This window comes from Lepidochelys kempii, chromosome 3 (assembly GCF_965140265.1).
Source record: "Lepidochelys kempii isolate rLepKem1 chromosome 3, rLepKem1.hap2, whole genome shotgun sequence".
NCBI lineage: Eukaryota > Metazoa > Chordata > Testudines > Cheloniidae > Lepidochelys > Lepidochelys kempii.
This window is the reverse complement of record NC_133258.1, coordinates 49930453-49949542: the sequence shown is the minus strand read 5'-3', so window position 1 is coordinate 49949542 and position 19090 is coordinate 49930453. Positions and strand designations below refer to the sequence as shown.

The 19090-nt window shown below is 41.7% G+C and overlaps 1 protein-coding gene across 9 annotated transcripts in view; it reads right to left on the bottom strand.

Moving 5' to 3' along the window:
* Nucleotides 1–8719: 8719 nt before the first annotated feature.
* The window catches only part of LOC140908681 (isoaspartyl peptidase/L-asparaginase-like), a 240900-nt gene continuing 230529 nt past the window's right edge, over nucleotides 8720–19090 (bottom strand). For 4 of the 9 annotated variants that reach the window (XM_073336339.1, XM_073336341.1, XM_073336343.1 and 1 more), the window contains one exon: nucleotides 16744–17746. In XM_073336339.1, coding sequence (XP_073192440.1) covers nucleotides 17733–17746 — 14 coding nt within the window. In that variant the 3' untranslated portion in view covers nucleotides 16744–17732. Of the gene's footprint in view, nucleotides 9060–16643; nucleotides 17747–19090 lie in introns of those variants that run through there. The other 5 variants (XM_073336337.1, XM_073336338.1, XR_012157954.1 and 2 more) reach the window with 4 other exon arrangements.

Genomic DNA, 19090 nt, shown 5'->3' with positions numbered 1-19090 from the left:
TGTGGTACAGCTCTGTAGGCAAAGAGCAACTGCTGCAACACTAGGTCCCAATCATTGGAGTGCTCATTTACGAATTTACGTATCATGGCCCCCAAAGTTCCATTAAACTTCTCCACCATGCCATTTGTTTGATGGTGGTAAGGAGTGGCAACCAAGTGATTTACCCCATGAGCTTCCCAAAGGTTTTTCATAGTTCCTGCCAGGAAATTAGTCCCTGCATCTGTGAGGATGTCGGAGGGCCAACCTACCCTGGCAAAAATGTCTGCTAGTGCCTGACACACACTTTTAGCCCTGGTGTTGCTTAGAGCTACTGCTTCCGGCCATCGGGTGGCAAAATCCATGAAAGTCAGTATGTACTGCTTTCCTCTGGGTGTCTTTTTCAGAAAAAGACCCAGAATATCCACAGCTACTCGCTGAAATGGAACTTCAATGATGGGGAGTGGCTGGAGAGGGGCTTTGACCTGGTCTTGGGGTTTTCCCACTCTTTGGCACACCTCACAAGACTGGACATAGGTAGAAACATCCTTGCCCATTACCTCCCAGTGGAATGATCCCCCCAAACGGTCTTTGGTCCTGTTCACCCCAGCATGGCCACTAGGGTGATCATGGGCTAAGCTCAAGAGCTTGGCCCGGTATTTAGTTGGAACTACCAACTGTCTCTGAGGATGCCAGTCTTCCTGGTGTCCACCAGAAACAGTTTCCTTGTATAAAAGTCCTCTTTCTACAACAAACCTGGATCGATTAGAAGAGCTGAGAGGCGGTGGGTTGCTCCGTGCCACCGTCCAAGCTCTCTGGAGGCTTTCATCTGCTTCCTGTTCGGTCTGGAACTGTTCCCTTGATGCTGGAGACATCAGTTCCTCATTGTATTGTGGACCTAGGCTTGGTCCCTCTGGAAGCGATATAGAGGATGGAGCTGTTTCTGTCGACTGTGAACCGCTCTCCGCTGGTGCACTATGTTGGGATTCAGGCTCCGGCTGAGCCTCTTGTGTAGGGTTATCGGCTGCTGCCAGTTCAGGTTCAGTGGGGCCCTCTGGTGTTGAGGTTGCAAGTACTGGATTCAGTGCTGGCACGGGGTCTGGTGTTGGTTGTTCGGCTGGTTCCGGTTCTGGGACTGGTTCCGTCTGGGTCTCTGGGACTGGATCCACTACTGCTGTTGCAGACATTGGCCTGGGGTCCAGGTCCAGCACCTCTGACCGGGTCCTAATAGAAGTTTCCGGAACAGAGCTAGGCCTCACGGCTTGTTTAGCCTGGCTGAGGGTGACCGTTCCCACCCTCTTGGCCTGCTTCACATGCTTGGCCAAGTCTTCCCCCAACAGCATGGGGATGGGATAATCATCATAGACTGCAAAAGTCCACATTCCTGACCAGCCCTTGTACTGGACAGGCAACTTGGCTGTAGGCAAATTGAAAGAGTTGGACTTGAAGGGTTGAATCGTCACTTGGATCTCTGGGTTGATTAAATTGGGGTCCACTAAGGAAGCATGGATAGCTGACACTTGTGCTCCGGTGTCCCTCCACGTGGTGACCTTCTTACCGCCCACACTCACAGTTTCCCTCCGCTCCAAGGGTATCTGGGAGGTATCTGGGCTTGTGGACCTCTGGTGTGATTCCGGTGCAATGAACTGTAATCTGTTGGGGTTCTTGGGGCAGCTGGCCTTTACATGCCCCAGCTCTTTACATTTAAAACATCGTCCAGCTGACGGGTCACTGGGGCGAGGAGGGTTGCTGGAGAACGGGGTGGTGGGACGATAAGGGGTCTGGAGGGTTCTTTGGGAGGTAGGTGGGGCTTTGGGTGGCCCCCGGTAATAAGGTGTGGTCTGGGGTGGTCCCTTCTGGTCTCTGCTCCAACTGCGACCAGTTTTCTTCTTCTCTGCCACCTCCACCCATCTGGCTCCAATCTCTCCTGCCTCGATTACAGTTTTGGGTTTCCCATCTAGGATGTATCTTTCTATTTCCTCAGGAACACCCTCTAAGAATTGTTCCATTTGCATTAGGAAGGGCAAATTTACTGGAGATTCAACACTTGCTCCTGATATCCAGGCATCCCAATGTTTTACAATGTGGTAGGCATGTCGGGTAAATGACATGTCTGGTTTCCACCTTAGGGCTCTGAACCTCCGACGAGACTGCTCGGGTGTTATCCCCATTCTGACTCTCGCCTTGGATTTAAACAGTTCATACTTGTTCATGTGTTCTTTAGGCATTTCAGCTGCCACCTCAGCTAAGGGTCCACTGAGCTGCGGCCTCAGCTCTACCATGTATTGGTCAGTAGAGATGTTGTACCCAAGGCAGGCCCTTTCGAAGTTTTCTAAGAAGGCCTCAGTATCATCACCTGCCTTGTAGGTGGGGAACTTTCTGGGATGGGAAGTGGTACCTGGAGAAGGATTGCTAGGGTTTGTTGGTATATTCTGCTGGGCCTTTATCCTCTCCATCTCCTCCACATGCTTCCTTGCCTCCATTTCCCTCTTGTGGGCAGCCTCCTGTACCTCCTTCTCCAGCCGCATGAGTTCTATCTGTCTTTCATGTTCCCTTTGTTTTTCCTCAGCCTGAAATTTGGCTAATTCCAGCTGTAGTCGAGCCGAGGATTTGGCCATTCTAACCTCTCTGTTTTTAACTAACTTTACACCCGAGGTTTAGAAATAAACAAACAAAACTTGGCTGTAAAATTTTGCTGTGCTGGAATAGAATACCTATTCTCTGATAGTGATTGTCAGCCTACAGAAAAAGACAATTCCCTTGTCTCTGCTCTGGGCCCAAATTAAAGCAAAAAACCTCCAACTACTTGGAAACCTGCTTACCCAGCCCAAAGAAAAAAAAAATTCTTTTCAAACCTGTGCTCCTTGTAAAACAAAACAAAAATCAAAATCCTAAAAAAAACCCTGCCACTTTTGTCTCCAGGCAAATGGGTAGAGCACACACCCCCTATTTACTTTTAGGAAGAAAAGAAAAAAAAAACCTCTGGGTTGGAAGACTGTGAATTTCCCTGCAGGAGTTAAGTACCCTGCCTCCAGGCAAAGAAAACCTGCAATTCACAAGATAATCCCCTTTTGTCTCTGCTTGGCCACAAAGCAGAGAGAAACCAAGCTGCTTTCAGTTTCAAAGCTGCTTCCTGGACTTCCTAAAAATTCCTTTTTAAAATCTGTATTTCTAGTTCAAAAAATCTCAACTGGATCTCAAAATGATTTCAGGTTAATCCCACCACTGTGCCACCATGTCAAGGTTCCTCCCCCACTCTGAACTCTAGGGTACAGATGTGGGGACCTGCATGAAAAACCTCCTAAGCTTATCTTTACCAGCTTAGGTCAAAACTTCCCCAAGGTACAAAATATTACACCCGTTGTCCTTGGACTGGCCGCTACCACCACCAAACTAATACTGGTTACTGGGGAAGAGCTGTTTGGATGCATCCTTCCCCCCAAAATACTTCCCAAAACCTTGCACCCCACTTCCTGGACAAGGTCTGGTAAAAAGCCTCACCAATTTGCCTAGGTGACTACAGACCCAGACCCTTGGATCTTAAGAACAATGAACAATCCTCCCAACACTTGCACCCCCCTTTCCTGGGAAATGTTGGATAAAAAGCCTCACCAATTTGCCTAGGTGACCACAGACCCAAACCCTTGGATCTGAGAACAATGAAAAAGCATTCAGTGTTTTACAAGAAGACTTTTAATAAAAAATAGAAGTAAATAGAAATAAAGAAATCCCCCCTGTAAAATCAGGATGGTAGATATCTTACAGGGTAATTAGATTCAAAAACATAGAGAACCCCTCTAGGCAAAACCTTAAGTTACAAAAAAGATACACAGACCGAAATAGTTATTCTATTCAGCACAATTCTTTTCTCAGCCATTTAAAGAAATCATAATCTAACACATACCTAGCTAGATTACTTACTAAAAGTTCTAAGACTCCATTCCTGTTCTGTCCCTGGCCAAGACGACTACAGACAGACACAGACCCTTTGTTTCTCTCCCTCCTCCCAGCTTTTGAAAGTATCTTATCTCCTCATTGGTCATTTTGGTCAGGTGCCAGCGAGGTTACCTTTAGCTTCTTAACCCTTTACAGGTGAGAGGAGCTTTCCCCTGGCCAGGAGGGATTTCAAAGGGGTTTACCCTTCCCTTTATATTTATGACATTACCCAACTCTAGTTGGGACAGATTTCATTTTATTTCTGGGAAAAATAAATTTGGTTTTAATTTGTTTAAATATATACTGTATTATACTGAAATAGTTATAGAAGAAAAGAAGTAAAATAAAACCACAAAAGCTAAACAGCCAAATACCCAAATATGAAATACAAAGTAGTATACCTTCAAAATACTAAAGATGATAGAAAATGTTGCAAAGTCTATGTAAGTCCTTACTTATATGGTACAATTATTTATTTTTAGATCTGTTTATAGTAACTGACAAATAATAAATATAAGACCATGCAGCCATATACAATGTATACTGTCCAAGCAATGCGGTCTCTGCACTGTCTGCCACCTTAGCTCCACTCACTGCCTTAAAGCCCTCGGTTGGCTTGAAGCTGCTTTTGTGCTGAATCTTTGGAGAAGCTATAAGAGACCTATAGAAGTGGGGGAGGAGGGGAGAGAATTGGCTACAACACATCAAGCTACTCACAACTACCAGAAGCAGTCTGAAGTTGGGACTGTTACTAAGACATCCTGGGGAGAGTCTTACTAATATTGTTAATTTATAAATTGTCTGTCTCAAGTTTATTCTGTTGTCCCCCATATCTCTTCTCTTACCCCTACACCCCAAATAAAGTTCTTTGTTTCAACCCCCTTGACTCAATACTTGAGAATTGGTGGTATTGCCTATCGGGGTGCTCAGGTTGGTACAAAGAGTTTCCCAGGTGTCTTTAATACCATCTAAAAGATGGTCAAACAAGTGGAGATTTCCTTGTAAAAGTTATCTTCTGCTAGGGAACAGGGAACAAAAATTATTAAAATAAAAACCTTACTTAATACTTTATATTGCAAATATTTTAGTTGTTTTTTCTTCTTTTCTTTATCTTTAATTAAAGGTTAAAAGAATTGTTAATGGTGTGGTTGCCATGGTACTAAGCAGACTGAAGTCTCTCCACGAACCTTGTTTAATGCTGTTTAATGTTGGACAGTGACTGGGTTATAGTAACATGCTTGGCACATTTATTCCATCTAAATTAATACAACAGCTCCCCCCTTTCTAGGGCTTCAGCCACAGGGTTTACATGACAAGGTTTTTCAAACAACGTTAAGAAGATACCATAGGATTTTTGCCAGGGGACTAATCTTCTATTACCCAAGGAGCCAGATTTGATCATGAAATATACTCTAATTATATCAATGCATTTCACAGATATAAAGATAGAAGGGGAAAATCAGCCCTGCTATAGCTCTATTTTCCCCAGAAGTTGTATGATTTCCACTGTCTTCTCATTGGCTGTCAAGTAGGTGTCTGAGTCTCCTAGGTAAATAGGGAAACTTAACAAAAACAAGAGTGTGGTGCTCTATCGTTACACACTCCTGGTCTCTGCTGGGATGTTCCAGTTCATCGCTGGAGACCAGAGAGAGCAGGGTGAGTGTGTGAGTAGAGGGTCTCACACCACTTCTAGTTTGATGACCTTTAGAAGCTGTGTAAAGTGTACACAGGGTGGCCACTCACACATCTTTAAAATACCGGACATCCAGGTACTTCCAGGAACAGCACTGGCCCACCCCCATCTGGCATGACCTTGCATTCATGGTGTGTGACGTCACACCAATAGGTTGGAGTGGTAAACTCTTCAAAATGGCATTCTCTGTGCCTAACACCAGACAAAACCACATCTGGTTTTATATCAATACTGGACAGGAGACAAACCTTAAAAAAAAAACAGGACCATCAAGTTTAAAATTGGACTAATGGCCTGGCTAAATGTACAGCACCTCACATTTCCTGAGTTCCGCTTACAAGGAGAGGAGCAGGGGGGACATGTCTGGCAGCAACAGCAGAGCTGGGCCTGAATCAGGACTTTATGACCCTAGCTGTTGGGGAGCCCCAATAGCGTGTCTGAAACAGATTCCCTGCAGAGAGAGAATTTATCCTGTGTGACAGGGTCGGACCAGATGGCTATAGGAGAGTAATAGAAGGCAGATATATTAGCCCCAGGCTAAGTAGGTCCCTTTTCCCTGGGTAAGGTAACAAAGGTAATTGTCTTCTGGAGACAATTAAGACAGGCTGATTAGAACACCTGCAGCCAATCAAGAAGCTGCTAGAATCAATTAAGCAGGCTAATCAGGGCACCTGGGTTTTAAAAAGGAGCTCACTTCAGTTTGTGGTGTGCATGTGAGGAGCTGGGAGCAAGAGGCACAAGGAGCTGAGAGTGAGAACGCGGACTGTTGGAGGACTGAGGTGTACAAGCATTATCAGACACCAGGAGGAAGGTCCTATGGTGAGGATAAAGAAGGTGTTGGGAGGAGGCCATGGGGAAGTAGCCCAGGGAGTTGTAGCTGTCGCACAGCTGTTCCAGGAGGCACTCTAGACAGCTGCATTCCACAGGGCCCTGGGCTGGAACCCAGAGTAGAGGGCGGGCCTGGATTCCCCCCAAATCCTCCCAACTCCTGGTCAGACATAGGAGGAGTCGACCTGGACTGTGAATTCAGAAAAACGGCCAAGCTGAGGGCTGCCGTGAAGCTCCAAGGTGAGCAAATCCGACAGTAAGCGCAAGACCCACCAAGGTAGAGCAGGAACTTTGTCACACCTGAAAAACATAAGGCACCTCCTCCAGCCTAGGGGAAAGTGTAACATTAACATAGTTAATATGTCTTTTTTCAGTACATTTCCTGTCTCCCTATCCCACCTCTAGCCACTGATATCTGGACTCTTTGCTACACACTTTATAGTGGATGCTGGAGTCCCTGAGAGGAGACTGTTAGACTAGCAGTGAGCTCCTGACAGGATATTTTTGAGCAAACCACTGACAGTCAAACACAGCCCAGTGCAAATTCTGAGAAACTTGTTGGTTCATTTCAAGCAGTTCACACAGTCCTGATGCTACCTCATAAACTTTGCCTTTTTCTGTTCCCCTCCCAGCTTGTTGAGTATTGGCCTTCCCTTTGTTCTCCCATCCAATCTTGATATGCTTAGTGGAAAAGCTCTCTGCAGCTCTTTCTTTTTGGTGCAGTCTTCACTATCTCTCGAGTTCACTTACTTTCTCTTTTCACTTCTTGACTGAAAACATCTCTTTCTCCATTACCTATGCCTCTTAATTTATTTCACTCTGCCGATACCTATTTTTTTTTAAATTGTATTGCCATGTTTAATTCTGAAAAATGTTTTAGGAAAGAGTTTGTATGAAAGTGAGCACAAAATGAATGGTTGTGCACAGCCAGTGTGCCCACCTCAGAATTGTTTACCTCCTCAATATCTTTGAAGTTGGTGTGGCAAAAATAAAACATCACAAACTAAATTTGCTACTGTCCAAGATTATTTGAATAAGTCACCTCTATATTGCTGCGGCTGACATCAAAGCTATTCAATTTAGGAAAAAACCTAAAGTACAAACGACAGCATCTGACTGCTAATTTATTTTTAGGTGATCCAAGACTTGCAGCAAAATGTATCATTTTATCTTATCTGTCAGTGTTTATGGAAAACATCCATAGAGCGGCAAGCCATAACCAGTAAGATATGGAAACATTTCAAACTCTACTGTATGGAGGATCACAGAAGAAACTTGAATGCCTCATAACATTTCTGTAGTCCAAAGTATTGGACATTTCTGTAAAAGGGTGACTGCTTTTAGGAAAAAAAGATTACAAAACCAATGAAATGCTATTACAAAAATCTATACAATATACTTGTGAAAGTGCACCTCATTACTGAGTAAGACAGATAATTCTTCAGTGAAAAAAAAAGACTGCAGTGCAGGCTGTGAAGATATATAGATTGCACAGACCAAAGGGAAATTTTATGTGAGATGAATCCTTTGCACAAATAGAGTCTGTGCTTTGCTCTTTTTCTCATGAAGGTTTCTGTTATAAGGAGGTATTGATGCAATTATATGTGTGAAGCTGATTTTTAAATGCTGAATTTTGTACATTATGTGGAACATTAATCCCACCTTGTTTTGATTGCTTGAAGAGAGCAATGCTGTTTTTACCAGAAAGTGGTTTATTTGGGACAGTCTACTTGAAAGAACGTGTTTCACTGGGTTTGGGAGGAATTAATGAAAGGACCATAAAGGTGGCTTAACAAATAGGGTATTTCAATCTTTCAAATGTAGAAGAAAATAAAGTCTATAGCTTATTTTGGAAGACATAAAAGTAGTTCCACTGCTTTCTGTATTCTTGGGGTAAATATTCAGTACAAAACATTAAAATATACTTGTGAGATTGCTATTAAGACTTAGTTGGATAAACTTGATTGAAAGTTCAACTTTTCCATGTCATTAAAATTTTCTAAAAATGCACAACAATGAATACATGATACATTTAGAGAGCAAAGGAAAAAAACGTGCACACATTACTGAAATTACCCGAGTTGGATGTGGATGTTGCAGCTGAAACATTGAATATCATACACATTTTGTTTGTTTGTTCACTACAGTTGAGATATTGAATTTTGCATGAAACACCACTCCTATGGAACACTGACTCAATGTAGCATTTAGCATTTTCTCAAAGTTCTGAAATAACCAAATACAATGCCTTTGGAAAACTATCTTTATTAAACGTAATAAAGTCATTTTTTAGGAATCTTCTTGAATAAGAAGTAAGTTAGTCCAAAGATGCCAGATACATACACCCTTCATTAAGAATCGTGTACACAAACTAATAACGTCCAGTGTAAAAATCCCCTCCCCAAAAAAGTTTATTTGGGGGGGTTAATTATTTCTTGAATTGTTTCTCCTGGATTTAGGCCATACATTAACACTCCTTCCTTTATGCCTGCCCACGCCATCCGCTTGGTGGTGAATCGTGCTGTCCATTCTCCAGTTTTGCTGATAATTATAACTCCTCCCCGACCATGGACTCTCTTTTCCATATAGTGAAGAGAAGAATCTGCAGCTTCCTCTGGAGTTTTACCTAGTGTCAGGAGCACATCTGATTAGCTATTTATACACACAGTAGAAAAATATAAAGACGGTTAGTAGTATACTTTAAACGTTGACATTATTTGTTAGCTTTCCTTTTACCTTCAAGAATAAAAGTAACACATTGAATAAGCTAAATGAAAATACAGTGCACAAAAAAGAATAATTTCATCCATTTGCTAGAAATGGATTTTGATGGTGTTCATTTTTCAGTTGGTCTGCAACAACTCAGAAGGGTAAAATGCTTATCAATCAGATTTCTGCAAAGTTCATCTTATGTACATGAAAGTCATAACTATAAAGGGAAGGGTAACCACCTTTTTGTATACAGTGCTATAAAATCCCTCCTGGCCAGAGGCAAAGTCCTTTCACCTGTAAAGGGTTAAGAAGCTCAGGTAACCTGTCTGGCACCTGACCCAAAATGACCAATGAGGGGACAAGATACTTTCAAATCTGGAGGTGAGGGGAAAAGGCTTTTGTCTGTCTGTGTGATACCTTTGCTGGGAACAGATCAAGGATGCAAGCCCTCCAACTCCTGTAAAGTTAGTAAGTAATCTAGATAGAAACTGTGTTAGGTTTTCTTTGTTTTGGCTTGTCAATTCGCTGTGCTGGAGGGAATGTGTGTTCCTGTTTTTGTGTCTTTTTGTAACTTAAGGTTTTGCCTAGAGGGATTCTATATGTTTTGAATTTGACTGCCTGTAAGATTATCTTCCATTCTGATATTACAGAGTTGTTCTCTTATCTTTTTTTTTGTTCTTCTAATAAAGTTCTGTTTTTTAAGAATCTGATTGGGTTTTTTGGGTCTTAAAAATCCAAGGCTGGTCTGTGCTCATCTTGTTTATTCTCAAGCCTCCCCAAGAAAGGGGGTGTAAGGGCTTGGGGGGATATTTTGGGGAAATAGGAACTCCAAGTGGTCCTTTCCCTGTTCTTTGTCTAAATCACTTGGTGGCAGCATACTGTTCAAAGACAAGGCAAAATTTGTGCCTTGAGAAAGTTTTTAGCCTAAGCTGGTAGAAATAAGCTTAGGGGGGTTTTCAAGCGGGTCCCCACATCTGTAACCTAGAGTTCAGAGTGGGGAGGGAACCCTGACAATGATGTAGAAAAAATATTTTGCTCAAACCTCCATTTTACTTCCAGTTTGTTTTTTCTTTCCAACCCACGGTATGGGACCACCATTCTGCAATTGTTTCACACTCCCACTGAACTCAGTGAGAGCTCATCATGAGTGAATGCATGCTCAAATACATAAGATTGTACATTATTTGGGGCAAGGACTGTCTTTTATCTAAGCTTGCAAAGGGCTCAGCATGTTGTAGCTAGTACTGCAAACATAATAATTAGTAATCAAATTCTTGATGTGTAACATAATTAGGTAGCTTCAGGGCAAATCTACAGCACCACCATATACAAAGCATGGGGAATTTTAGTGGGCACCCAATTTTGTCTCACTTCCCTTGCTTTTGATCTATGCTAAGCTGCTCAGAAAAGTATAAACTCTTCAGAAAGCCTCAATTCTTCTTCTGCTTTATTGAAACAAGGGGCAAAATTGTTAGGAACAGGCCCCTCTCGTACATGCATCACACTCATAGTACAACTTAGAGATAGCAAACAGTGTCTAGGGCAAATCAAGGAGATATGAACTGCATAAAATATCCCAAACAGGCCAAATATCAGCTTCATTTGAGGAGTGAAAATTGTTCTAATTGCTGTCCAAACATATTTGGCTCTGAATCCTGCCGGCAATACTGGAATCCCTGAGCCTATCAACTGCTTTACCCTAACAAGCCCTGGATACCTTATCTGAACAGATTTTCTGGAAGAGGATAGGAAGTGCTTACTAGATTGCAGTGCCCTGCTATCATTTGGAGTCAGGTGCTACCCCACCCCATTTTCCTGGATCTTTGCATGTTGAAATTTTGGGTAGCGATGTCAATAGTAAAGCTACTTCTTTAACCCCAAGGTATCAGAGATCTCTTCTGGGGAGCAGGAGGCTGCACACCCTTTATTTAGACAATCAGAATGACTTGCAAAGCTGCCAAGAAGATTTTAGCTCCCAGCTAAGAAAAGCAGAGGAGGATTTCAGTGCACTTTGAGCCCCACAGAGTCAGTGAGGTTTCAGCAGCAGCATGACGATAATGTGCTCTGGATGGGCAGCCACCTCCCACCATCCAGAAGAGACATGTTGAAAGCTGGGAGGTAGTGACCTTACCATGCAGCCCACTCAAAGATTCAAGATAGGGTGAGCAAACATTGGGACTTCTGATCCTGAGAGATGGGGTTAGCAGAGAACCAGCCAGTCCAAGCACAGCGCAGCTGAGAAGGAGTTGGGGGATATTTAATATACTGGGTAGTATACCCCTCCCCAGAAGACTTCAAAAGGAAGAGACACCATTGAGGACTTTATGGGGTGGGGTGTTGGAGTCTCGGAGTCTCCACAGCTGATAGGAGAAATATATCTAGGACAGTATGTGTTTCTCACAAGTTGGAAAGCTGAAACATTGAATGATGCAATTGAAGTGGGGAATCAGTGCTTTTAGACCTCTAATTTTGTTCCCTTACTATAGCATCCATCTGCTTTATATGTGTTTTAATTCAGATCTGTCTTAGGGTCTTTTTAAAAAAAAACTGTTCAAGTGAGCTGTAGCTCACGAAAGCTCATGCTCAAATAAATTGGTTAGTCTCTAAGGTGCCACAAGTACTCCTTTTCTTTTTGCGAATACAGACTAACACGGCTGTTACTCTGAAACCTGAAGTATGTCAATGGTGAGAGAATAATTACCGTAACTCCCACTCCTACCCAACCATGCTGAAGACATTCACAGAGGCATCTCTCATAATGTTCACTAGAGGCTTAGTGTTCTCCGACTGATTTTTGAATGTTATAATTCTTGACGTCTGATTTGTGTCCATTTATTCTTTTACATAGAGACTGTCCAGTTTGGCCAATGTACATGGCAGGGGGCACTGCTGGCACATGATGGCATATATCACATTGGTAGATGTGCAGGTGAACGAGCCTCTGATAGTGTGGCTGATGTGATTAGGCCCTATGATGGTGTCCCATGAATAGATATGTGGACAAAAACCAGTCGGAGAACACTTCAGTCCCTCTTGTCACTCAATTACAGACCTAAAAGTCGCAATATTACAACAAAAAAACTTCAAAAACAGACTCCAACAAGAGACTGCTGAATTGGAATTAATTTGCAAACTGGACACCATTATATTAGGCTTGAATAAAGACTGGGAGTGGATGTGTTATTACACAAAGTAAAACTATTTCCCCATATTTATTTTTCCCCCCTACTGTTCCTCATATGTTCTTGTCAACTGCTGGAAATGGCCCATCTTGATTATCACTACAAAAGGTTTTTTTTCTCTCCTGCTGGTAATAGCTCACCTTAACTGATCACTCTTGTTATAGTCTGTATGGTAACACCCATTGTTTCATGTTCTCTGTGTCTATAAAATCTTCCTACTGCAGTTTCCACTGTATGCATCAGATGAAGTGGGCTGAAGCCCATGAAAGCTTATGCTCAAATAAAGTTGTTAGCCTCTAAGGTGCCACAAGTACTCCTGTTCTTTTTGCAGATACAGACTAACACAACTGCTGCTCTGAAACTTTATTTAGAGTATGCTTTATAAATGTTCCCCACAGCATAAGGCTTTCCCCAAGTCTTTGCCAACTACCAAGGCACTGGACAGAAAAGGGTAGGCCTCACAGTTCTCTGTAATCTTGAACTCCTCTCTTCACTCCCCTCTCCCCACCTACTCCTGCCTCTCTTTTAACTATTTCCAGCTAACAAGCTGAACCACCCAGCTAATTAATCATTGAGTACTTGAATTATTACCTCATCAATTTGCCCCACGTGGGGACACTTCCACAGTGCACAGCGTGGTGCACTGAGGGTCTCTCACTCTGCCACAATGACCCTTTCCCTCAATTCAGCATTTCTGTGTCTGTTATGTAGAGCTCTGATGTAAATAAACCATATCACTGGGGTATTAAAAGATTTCACTCACTCCATCCGGAATGTTTAAAAGAAGATTAAAAACTGCAGATACCCAGGTTCCTTTCACTCTCCTGCCTCCTAACAAAATACAGTGTCCGGAGTCTGGTACAGAATTACTTATTATAATTTTAATCATATTTACTCAGATCATTATCTACCTCCTAACAAACTGTTGAAAAAGAACCAAGGTCAAAAGGGAAAAAGCCCCAGCAGAGTGACAATTTTATTAAATTAGTTATTTACATACAAGAGGTCCAGGAAATTCCACAAGGACCAGCTCATGGAGTTTCTGACCAATCTCCCTCTCCAGAAACTAAGGGGCAGGGAGTACAATCTACTTATCCCATGGATCTTTGGTATCATCAAGGAAAGGAACTGCCACTCTCCTGGATTTCCCTCTGAGCAGATACTGTGTCTCTCAGTTTCTTGACATAGTAACCCCACATATGGCTGAGTCTATGATTCCATGAAATCCACTAGAGCAATGGATTGTTTAGTTAAAACAAATGGAACTTTCTAAAAAAAAAAAAAAAATTAGTCAGTACACTGTAGCAGTCACTTTTTTTCAATCCAGAAATTTAAATGCCATAGTAGAGTAAAGATGTATTTGCCCCAGCTGCTACTACATGGCTAGGTTACCACAAAACCCAAAATTGCTGAATTTTATTGTAAGGAATAAATCGATGATTCATGTGTGTAAATCCCTTGCACAGCTCTAAAGATGCACCCACAAGTATTCTTGAATTTGTAGCAAGGAATATTTTATTTTACATTCTCAATCTCTTGCATGATTTATGATATTCTTCAGAGCTGAAGCACAGATTACCAGTCTCCTGGCATACTCATCTCTTAGAAGGCAGCATCCTGCACATATAAATGCTGGTTTCAGAGTAACAGCCGTGTTAGTCTGTATTCGCAAAAAGAAAAGGAGGACTTGTGGCACCTTAGAGACTAACCAATTTATTAGAGCATAAGCTTTCGTGAGCTACAGCTCACTTCTTCAGATGCATATCGTGGAAACTGCAGCAGGCTTTATATATACACAGAGAATATGAAACAATACCTATTCCCACCCCACTGTCCTGCTGGTAATAGCTTATCTAAAGTGATTTCCAGCACAAATCCAGGTTTTCTCACCCTCCACCCCCCCACACAAATTCACTCTCCTGCTGGTGATAGCCCATCCAAAGTGATAACTCTTTACACAATGTGCATGACAATTAAGCTGGGCTATTTCCTGCATAAATCCAGGTTCTCACATCCCCCCCACCCCCATACACACACAAACTCACTCTCCTGCTGGTAATAGCTCATCCAAACTGACCACTCTTCAAGTTAAAATCCAAGTTAAACCAGAACATCTGGGGGGGGGGGGTAGGAAAAAACAAGAGGAAACAGGCTACCTTGCATAATGACTTAGCCACTGTGGAAATCACTTTAGATAAGCTATTACCAGCAGGACAGTGGGGTGGGAATAGGTATTGTTTCATATTCTCTGTGTATATATAAAGCCTGCTGCAGTTTCCACGATATGCATCTGAAGAAGTGAGCTGTAGCTCACGAAAGCTTATGCTCTAATAAATTGGTTAGTCTCTAAGGTGCCACAAGTCCTCCTTTTCTTTTTATATAAATGCTGGTAAGCCAGCTGTCAGTTTTTACAATGTGCAGGTCTGATGCAATTTGAAATTCACAGAATCATTAATTGAAAATCTGGGTTATGGAGATTAGTTGTACCCTAGATGGCACAAAACTATATTGGTATGTTCTTTACTGCTCTGTGTTCATGGTACTGTATTTCAAGGCAACCAAGTCAACTGTTCAGCTTAATCACATTCCACCTGAATAGACGGTATACAAAGATGTGGAAAAAATGAAATGAAAAATACAAACATTTCACATTTAATCTGACACATTACAGGTGAAAAACCAATCTCTAAAAACAAATGGAACTTTTTTTTGTCTTCAATAAGGAATTGATTTGTCTTTGCCATAGGGTCAATGACCAACTTCTCTTGCTGATCAGTTTAAAGAGTTATCTTTATAACAGAATCCAAACATTTATGTGGGTATTTATGTATTGACACTTTTAACAGTTAATTTCCATGTTCCTGTTGAACTTTGCATGGGGACTGGTGTCTGTCTCCTTGTCTGGTTGGCTATGAGAGGCCCCAAGGTTGGAGATGAGACGGTCATTTGAGGTTACCACTTCTGTTTATCAGAATGTAGCCAACAACGTTTCCATAACAGATTTACACCAGTATAGAAGAGGACAGAATTTGGCCCAGAGCTCTTGGTCTGCATGGCTTCACTGGAGTCAAGCTATCAGGACTTCCCTGGCCAGTATCACCCAAAAGACCCCTCTTAAAAGAGGGATATGTGCCATAAAGGAGAAGGGTGCAATAAGTAATGCATCCTTAGGCTATATAACATGTATATACTTATGGAAAACTAACTTATATTTAACTTGTTTTCCTGTTATGCTTCATGAACTATCTTCTGCCTCTACAATAATGAATGCCAGCACCTTAGTCTCTGTTTGTCTATGTGTTTTGTTCAGGTATGTAGGTGAAAAGAATAAAACTTTAAGAACAAAGGATTGCTCTGTCCTGCTTCTGTTGTCTATGGATAAGAATTCCTTCCCTGGGCTCATCCTTGGGCCCCCAAACATTATGGGCTAGATTGAATCAAAGCCTTGGTCTACACTATACATTTATGTCAGTATAACTATGTCCCTTGGGAGTGTGGAAAATCCACACCCTGAGCAACACAGTTATACTGATCTAACCCTGGTGTAGACAGCACTATGTTGATGGGACGGCTTCATCCATCAATACAGCTCCTGTCTCTCAGGGAAGTGGAGTACCTACGCCAATGGGAGAAGCCACTGCAGCGCTATAAGCATAGACCAGCCCTTAACAGGGCTGAACCTAAAGGTTCAATTTAGCTGGTAATGCTTTGGGGCCCAGATTATTCCACTATTACTCAGATTGAGTAACACCTTACTCTGCAAGGAGCCCTATTGAAATCAATAGCAGAATCTGGGCCTTTATTTATAGGGCATCCTGTGCTTAGCAGGCCTTTTGGTATCTTACAAAACATTTTAAACAAAGAAAACATTTACCACTGATACTTTCTACTGCTTTTTTTTGCTACAACACTTTGGCTTTTTTATTTTATTTTATTTTATTTTACATTTGGATTCTATTGTAAAATTCGGCAGATTGTATCAGCTGTTTTTAAAAGCCTTCTATGTCTCCCCAATAAATGTCATATGCAACAGTTGATGCTATTTTTAAATAGTTTTACTTTTACTTAAATGAGACCCTTAATTTAAAGACATTGCTTTAGGCAGAAGGAATTTAAATTGTCACTTTTAGTTCCTTTAGGATACACCTGCAAGGAAAAACATCAATTTTACAAGGCTGAAAGGCTTGCTAATTGTCAGGTTGTATTAACTCTACTTTTTAAATTCACAACAGTCTTTGTTAAAAAAAAATTCCTCAGAGGGAGTATAACAAAAACCACAGGATTGTAATTGTCTGGAAATTGCAGAACTCACATACCCTTAGCTTGTCTCTTAATAAAGCCATTGAAGAGAAAACCTTGGCAAGGTTTATTTTTATAGATATTTCTCTGGGAGTATCAAGCAGAACTAGTCTTCAGAATTGGACTAATTTTGGAAGCAATTCATCTGTGGCAACTCTGCAGCACAAGCCGTGCTCAGTCCTGTTTTGCCCCCACTGAAAGCATGTTGCACTAAAAAAAAGAGAATAATCATTTCAATTAAACTGAGAAACATAAAGCTGTGTAACACACCTCTGGCCCTCCGATCTCCACACCACACAGTAATAGGAAAGAGAGACAATTATTGTTTTAACCTGTAATTTTATCTCTTATAGGTTGGGACCCACTTATCTGGTCAAGGAAGTAGCCAGCAGTGAATAACATCCTCCAACATTTGGAGCACCTGGCAGGAAAACATATTAAAATATAAACAACTACTTTGGGGTAAGTTTTCTAGAAGAGAAACACAAAGATCCTGATCCTGCAATGAACTCCGGTGAGCACAGAGTTCTGTCTGCTTAGTGCTCGTTGTAGGATTGGGACATAATATTAAAGAACAGTGGTATGGACTTTCTTTGAAAATGAACTTAGGAGCTGGATTTTCAGCTGCTTTGCATTGCTGGAGCAGCATAAAGCAGATGGAGTGTACTGGTAAGTCTGGCCCCAAATGCTTAAGTGTCTTCTCTACAAAAATGGAATAAGAATCTTTTGAATTATGAGTGGCCCTGAATCAGGTGAAGAAAAGTGCATTCGGTTAGTAGGACCAGGGGAAAATATAGCACTTTGGCCTATTAGACTCAGGGATCAAAATCGGATGCTCTGATAGGCTCCTTTAAGCAGCATTGTTTGGATACACACATTTGCTCTTCTGGTTTCCTTGCGTTTGGCTCCTGTTTGGTGCAGTACACATACTTAAGTTTGGCTCCTGCTCAGTACGGGATGGACTCCCCACTGGGCTCTGAAGAATTAGTATTCCTTTAGTGGTGTCCGTTGCTTCCTTGGGCTCTCCTCCTTCCCTCAGGCCTGTTGGCTCATGGGACAGACATGGGGAAGGATTGTTGGACGAGGTAGTTCAGACCTCTTAGCTATTATTCTAGGCTTTCTGCAAAGTCAGAAAAAAAACAACAGTTAAGATTCTGATTTTCTTTTCACAACCATATCTGCTGGAGACTTACTATTTTTTAAATAGAAAAGGAGTACTTGTGGCACATTAGAGACTAACAAATTTATTTGAGCATAAGCTTTCGTGAGCTACAGCTCACTTCATCGGATGCAACTGATGTAGCTCACGAAAGCTTATGCTCAAATAAATTGGGTAGTCTCTAAGGTGCCACAAGTACTCCTTTTTTTTTTGCATATACAGACTAACACCGGCTGCTACTCTGAAACCTATTTTTTAAATGAAAACATAGATTCCAGAGCACACGATGGCAGCCTTCAAAAAAGCACCAGCTTGCCACGCCACTGCAGGCTGGGCCAGTTCAAACGCTGGTTGGATTAGGTATAATTTAAGTTTCTCTTAATGTGTTTCTCCTCTAGCTTTAGCCACTCCAAGTCCACAGTCTGAAATGGGAAACTCTGCCTTCTCCTTTTTCCTTTTCCTTTCGAAAGCATCCAAGAGCATCCCTGGGAAGGACGTTGTGAAAATCCTGCATGTTTAATATGCAGCGAATCAGGTCTACTATATTGTCCAGGTAGTTTTAACTGGAAAAGATAGCTTAAATCATCCAAGTAAGAGCTTTCAAAGAGGGAAAAGTAGGTTTCTCAATTTCTTTTTGAGGTTTCGCTCTGTTATCTGAGGAGAAATCTAATCTGCAGTTTCTTTTGATTTCAAGTTTATGTTTAGTCTTTCATTTCTGAAATGATGAAGAGGAGTTGGGTTTCACAAAGTGAGGAACACAAGTTCTAAGAGGAGAAGGAGAACTTCCCAATGAGAATGTTGAAAGAATTCTGATCCAGCCATAGCAAGTAGGCCTTGTTTAGAAATTCCAGGAGAAAGGGGATTTAGGTCACCTGGAGTAGAAAATTTTGGTCTGCCACTAGTAGATGCGACTGGCTCAATCTATATACAGTAACACATTTATTTGTTTTGCAAATCCCATCTATGGCACTTGAAAGGTTGAAATTTGATAAGCGATGGATGACATTCTGGTAATCTCTGATGGATAGGCAAAGTTTCAGATGTGGCATTCTGAGAATACCAAAAGGTCAGGTTTTTGTGTCAATAGAAACATGAAATTGCATCTGTCAGTCTGACACTGCTTTATAGCTATTTGGAGTGCTTGTTTCCTTTTTGTGGAGCTACTTGAGAGGTCAGAGAAACTCATGTAAATGATTTCCCAAAAGGTTTTACACATGTTCCAAACCCTTTTCCCTCTACTGGCAACTCAAAGGCACTGGGAGTTCCATACAATGTTCCTTTCTGATCCCCAGCTCCCCTTTGACT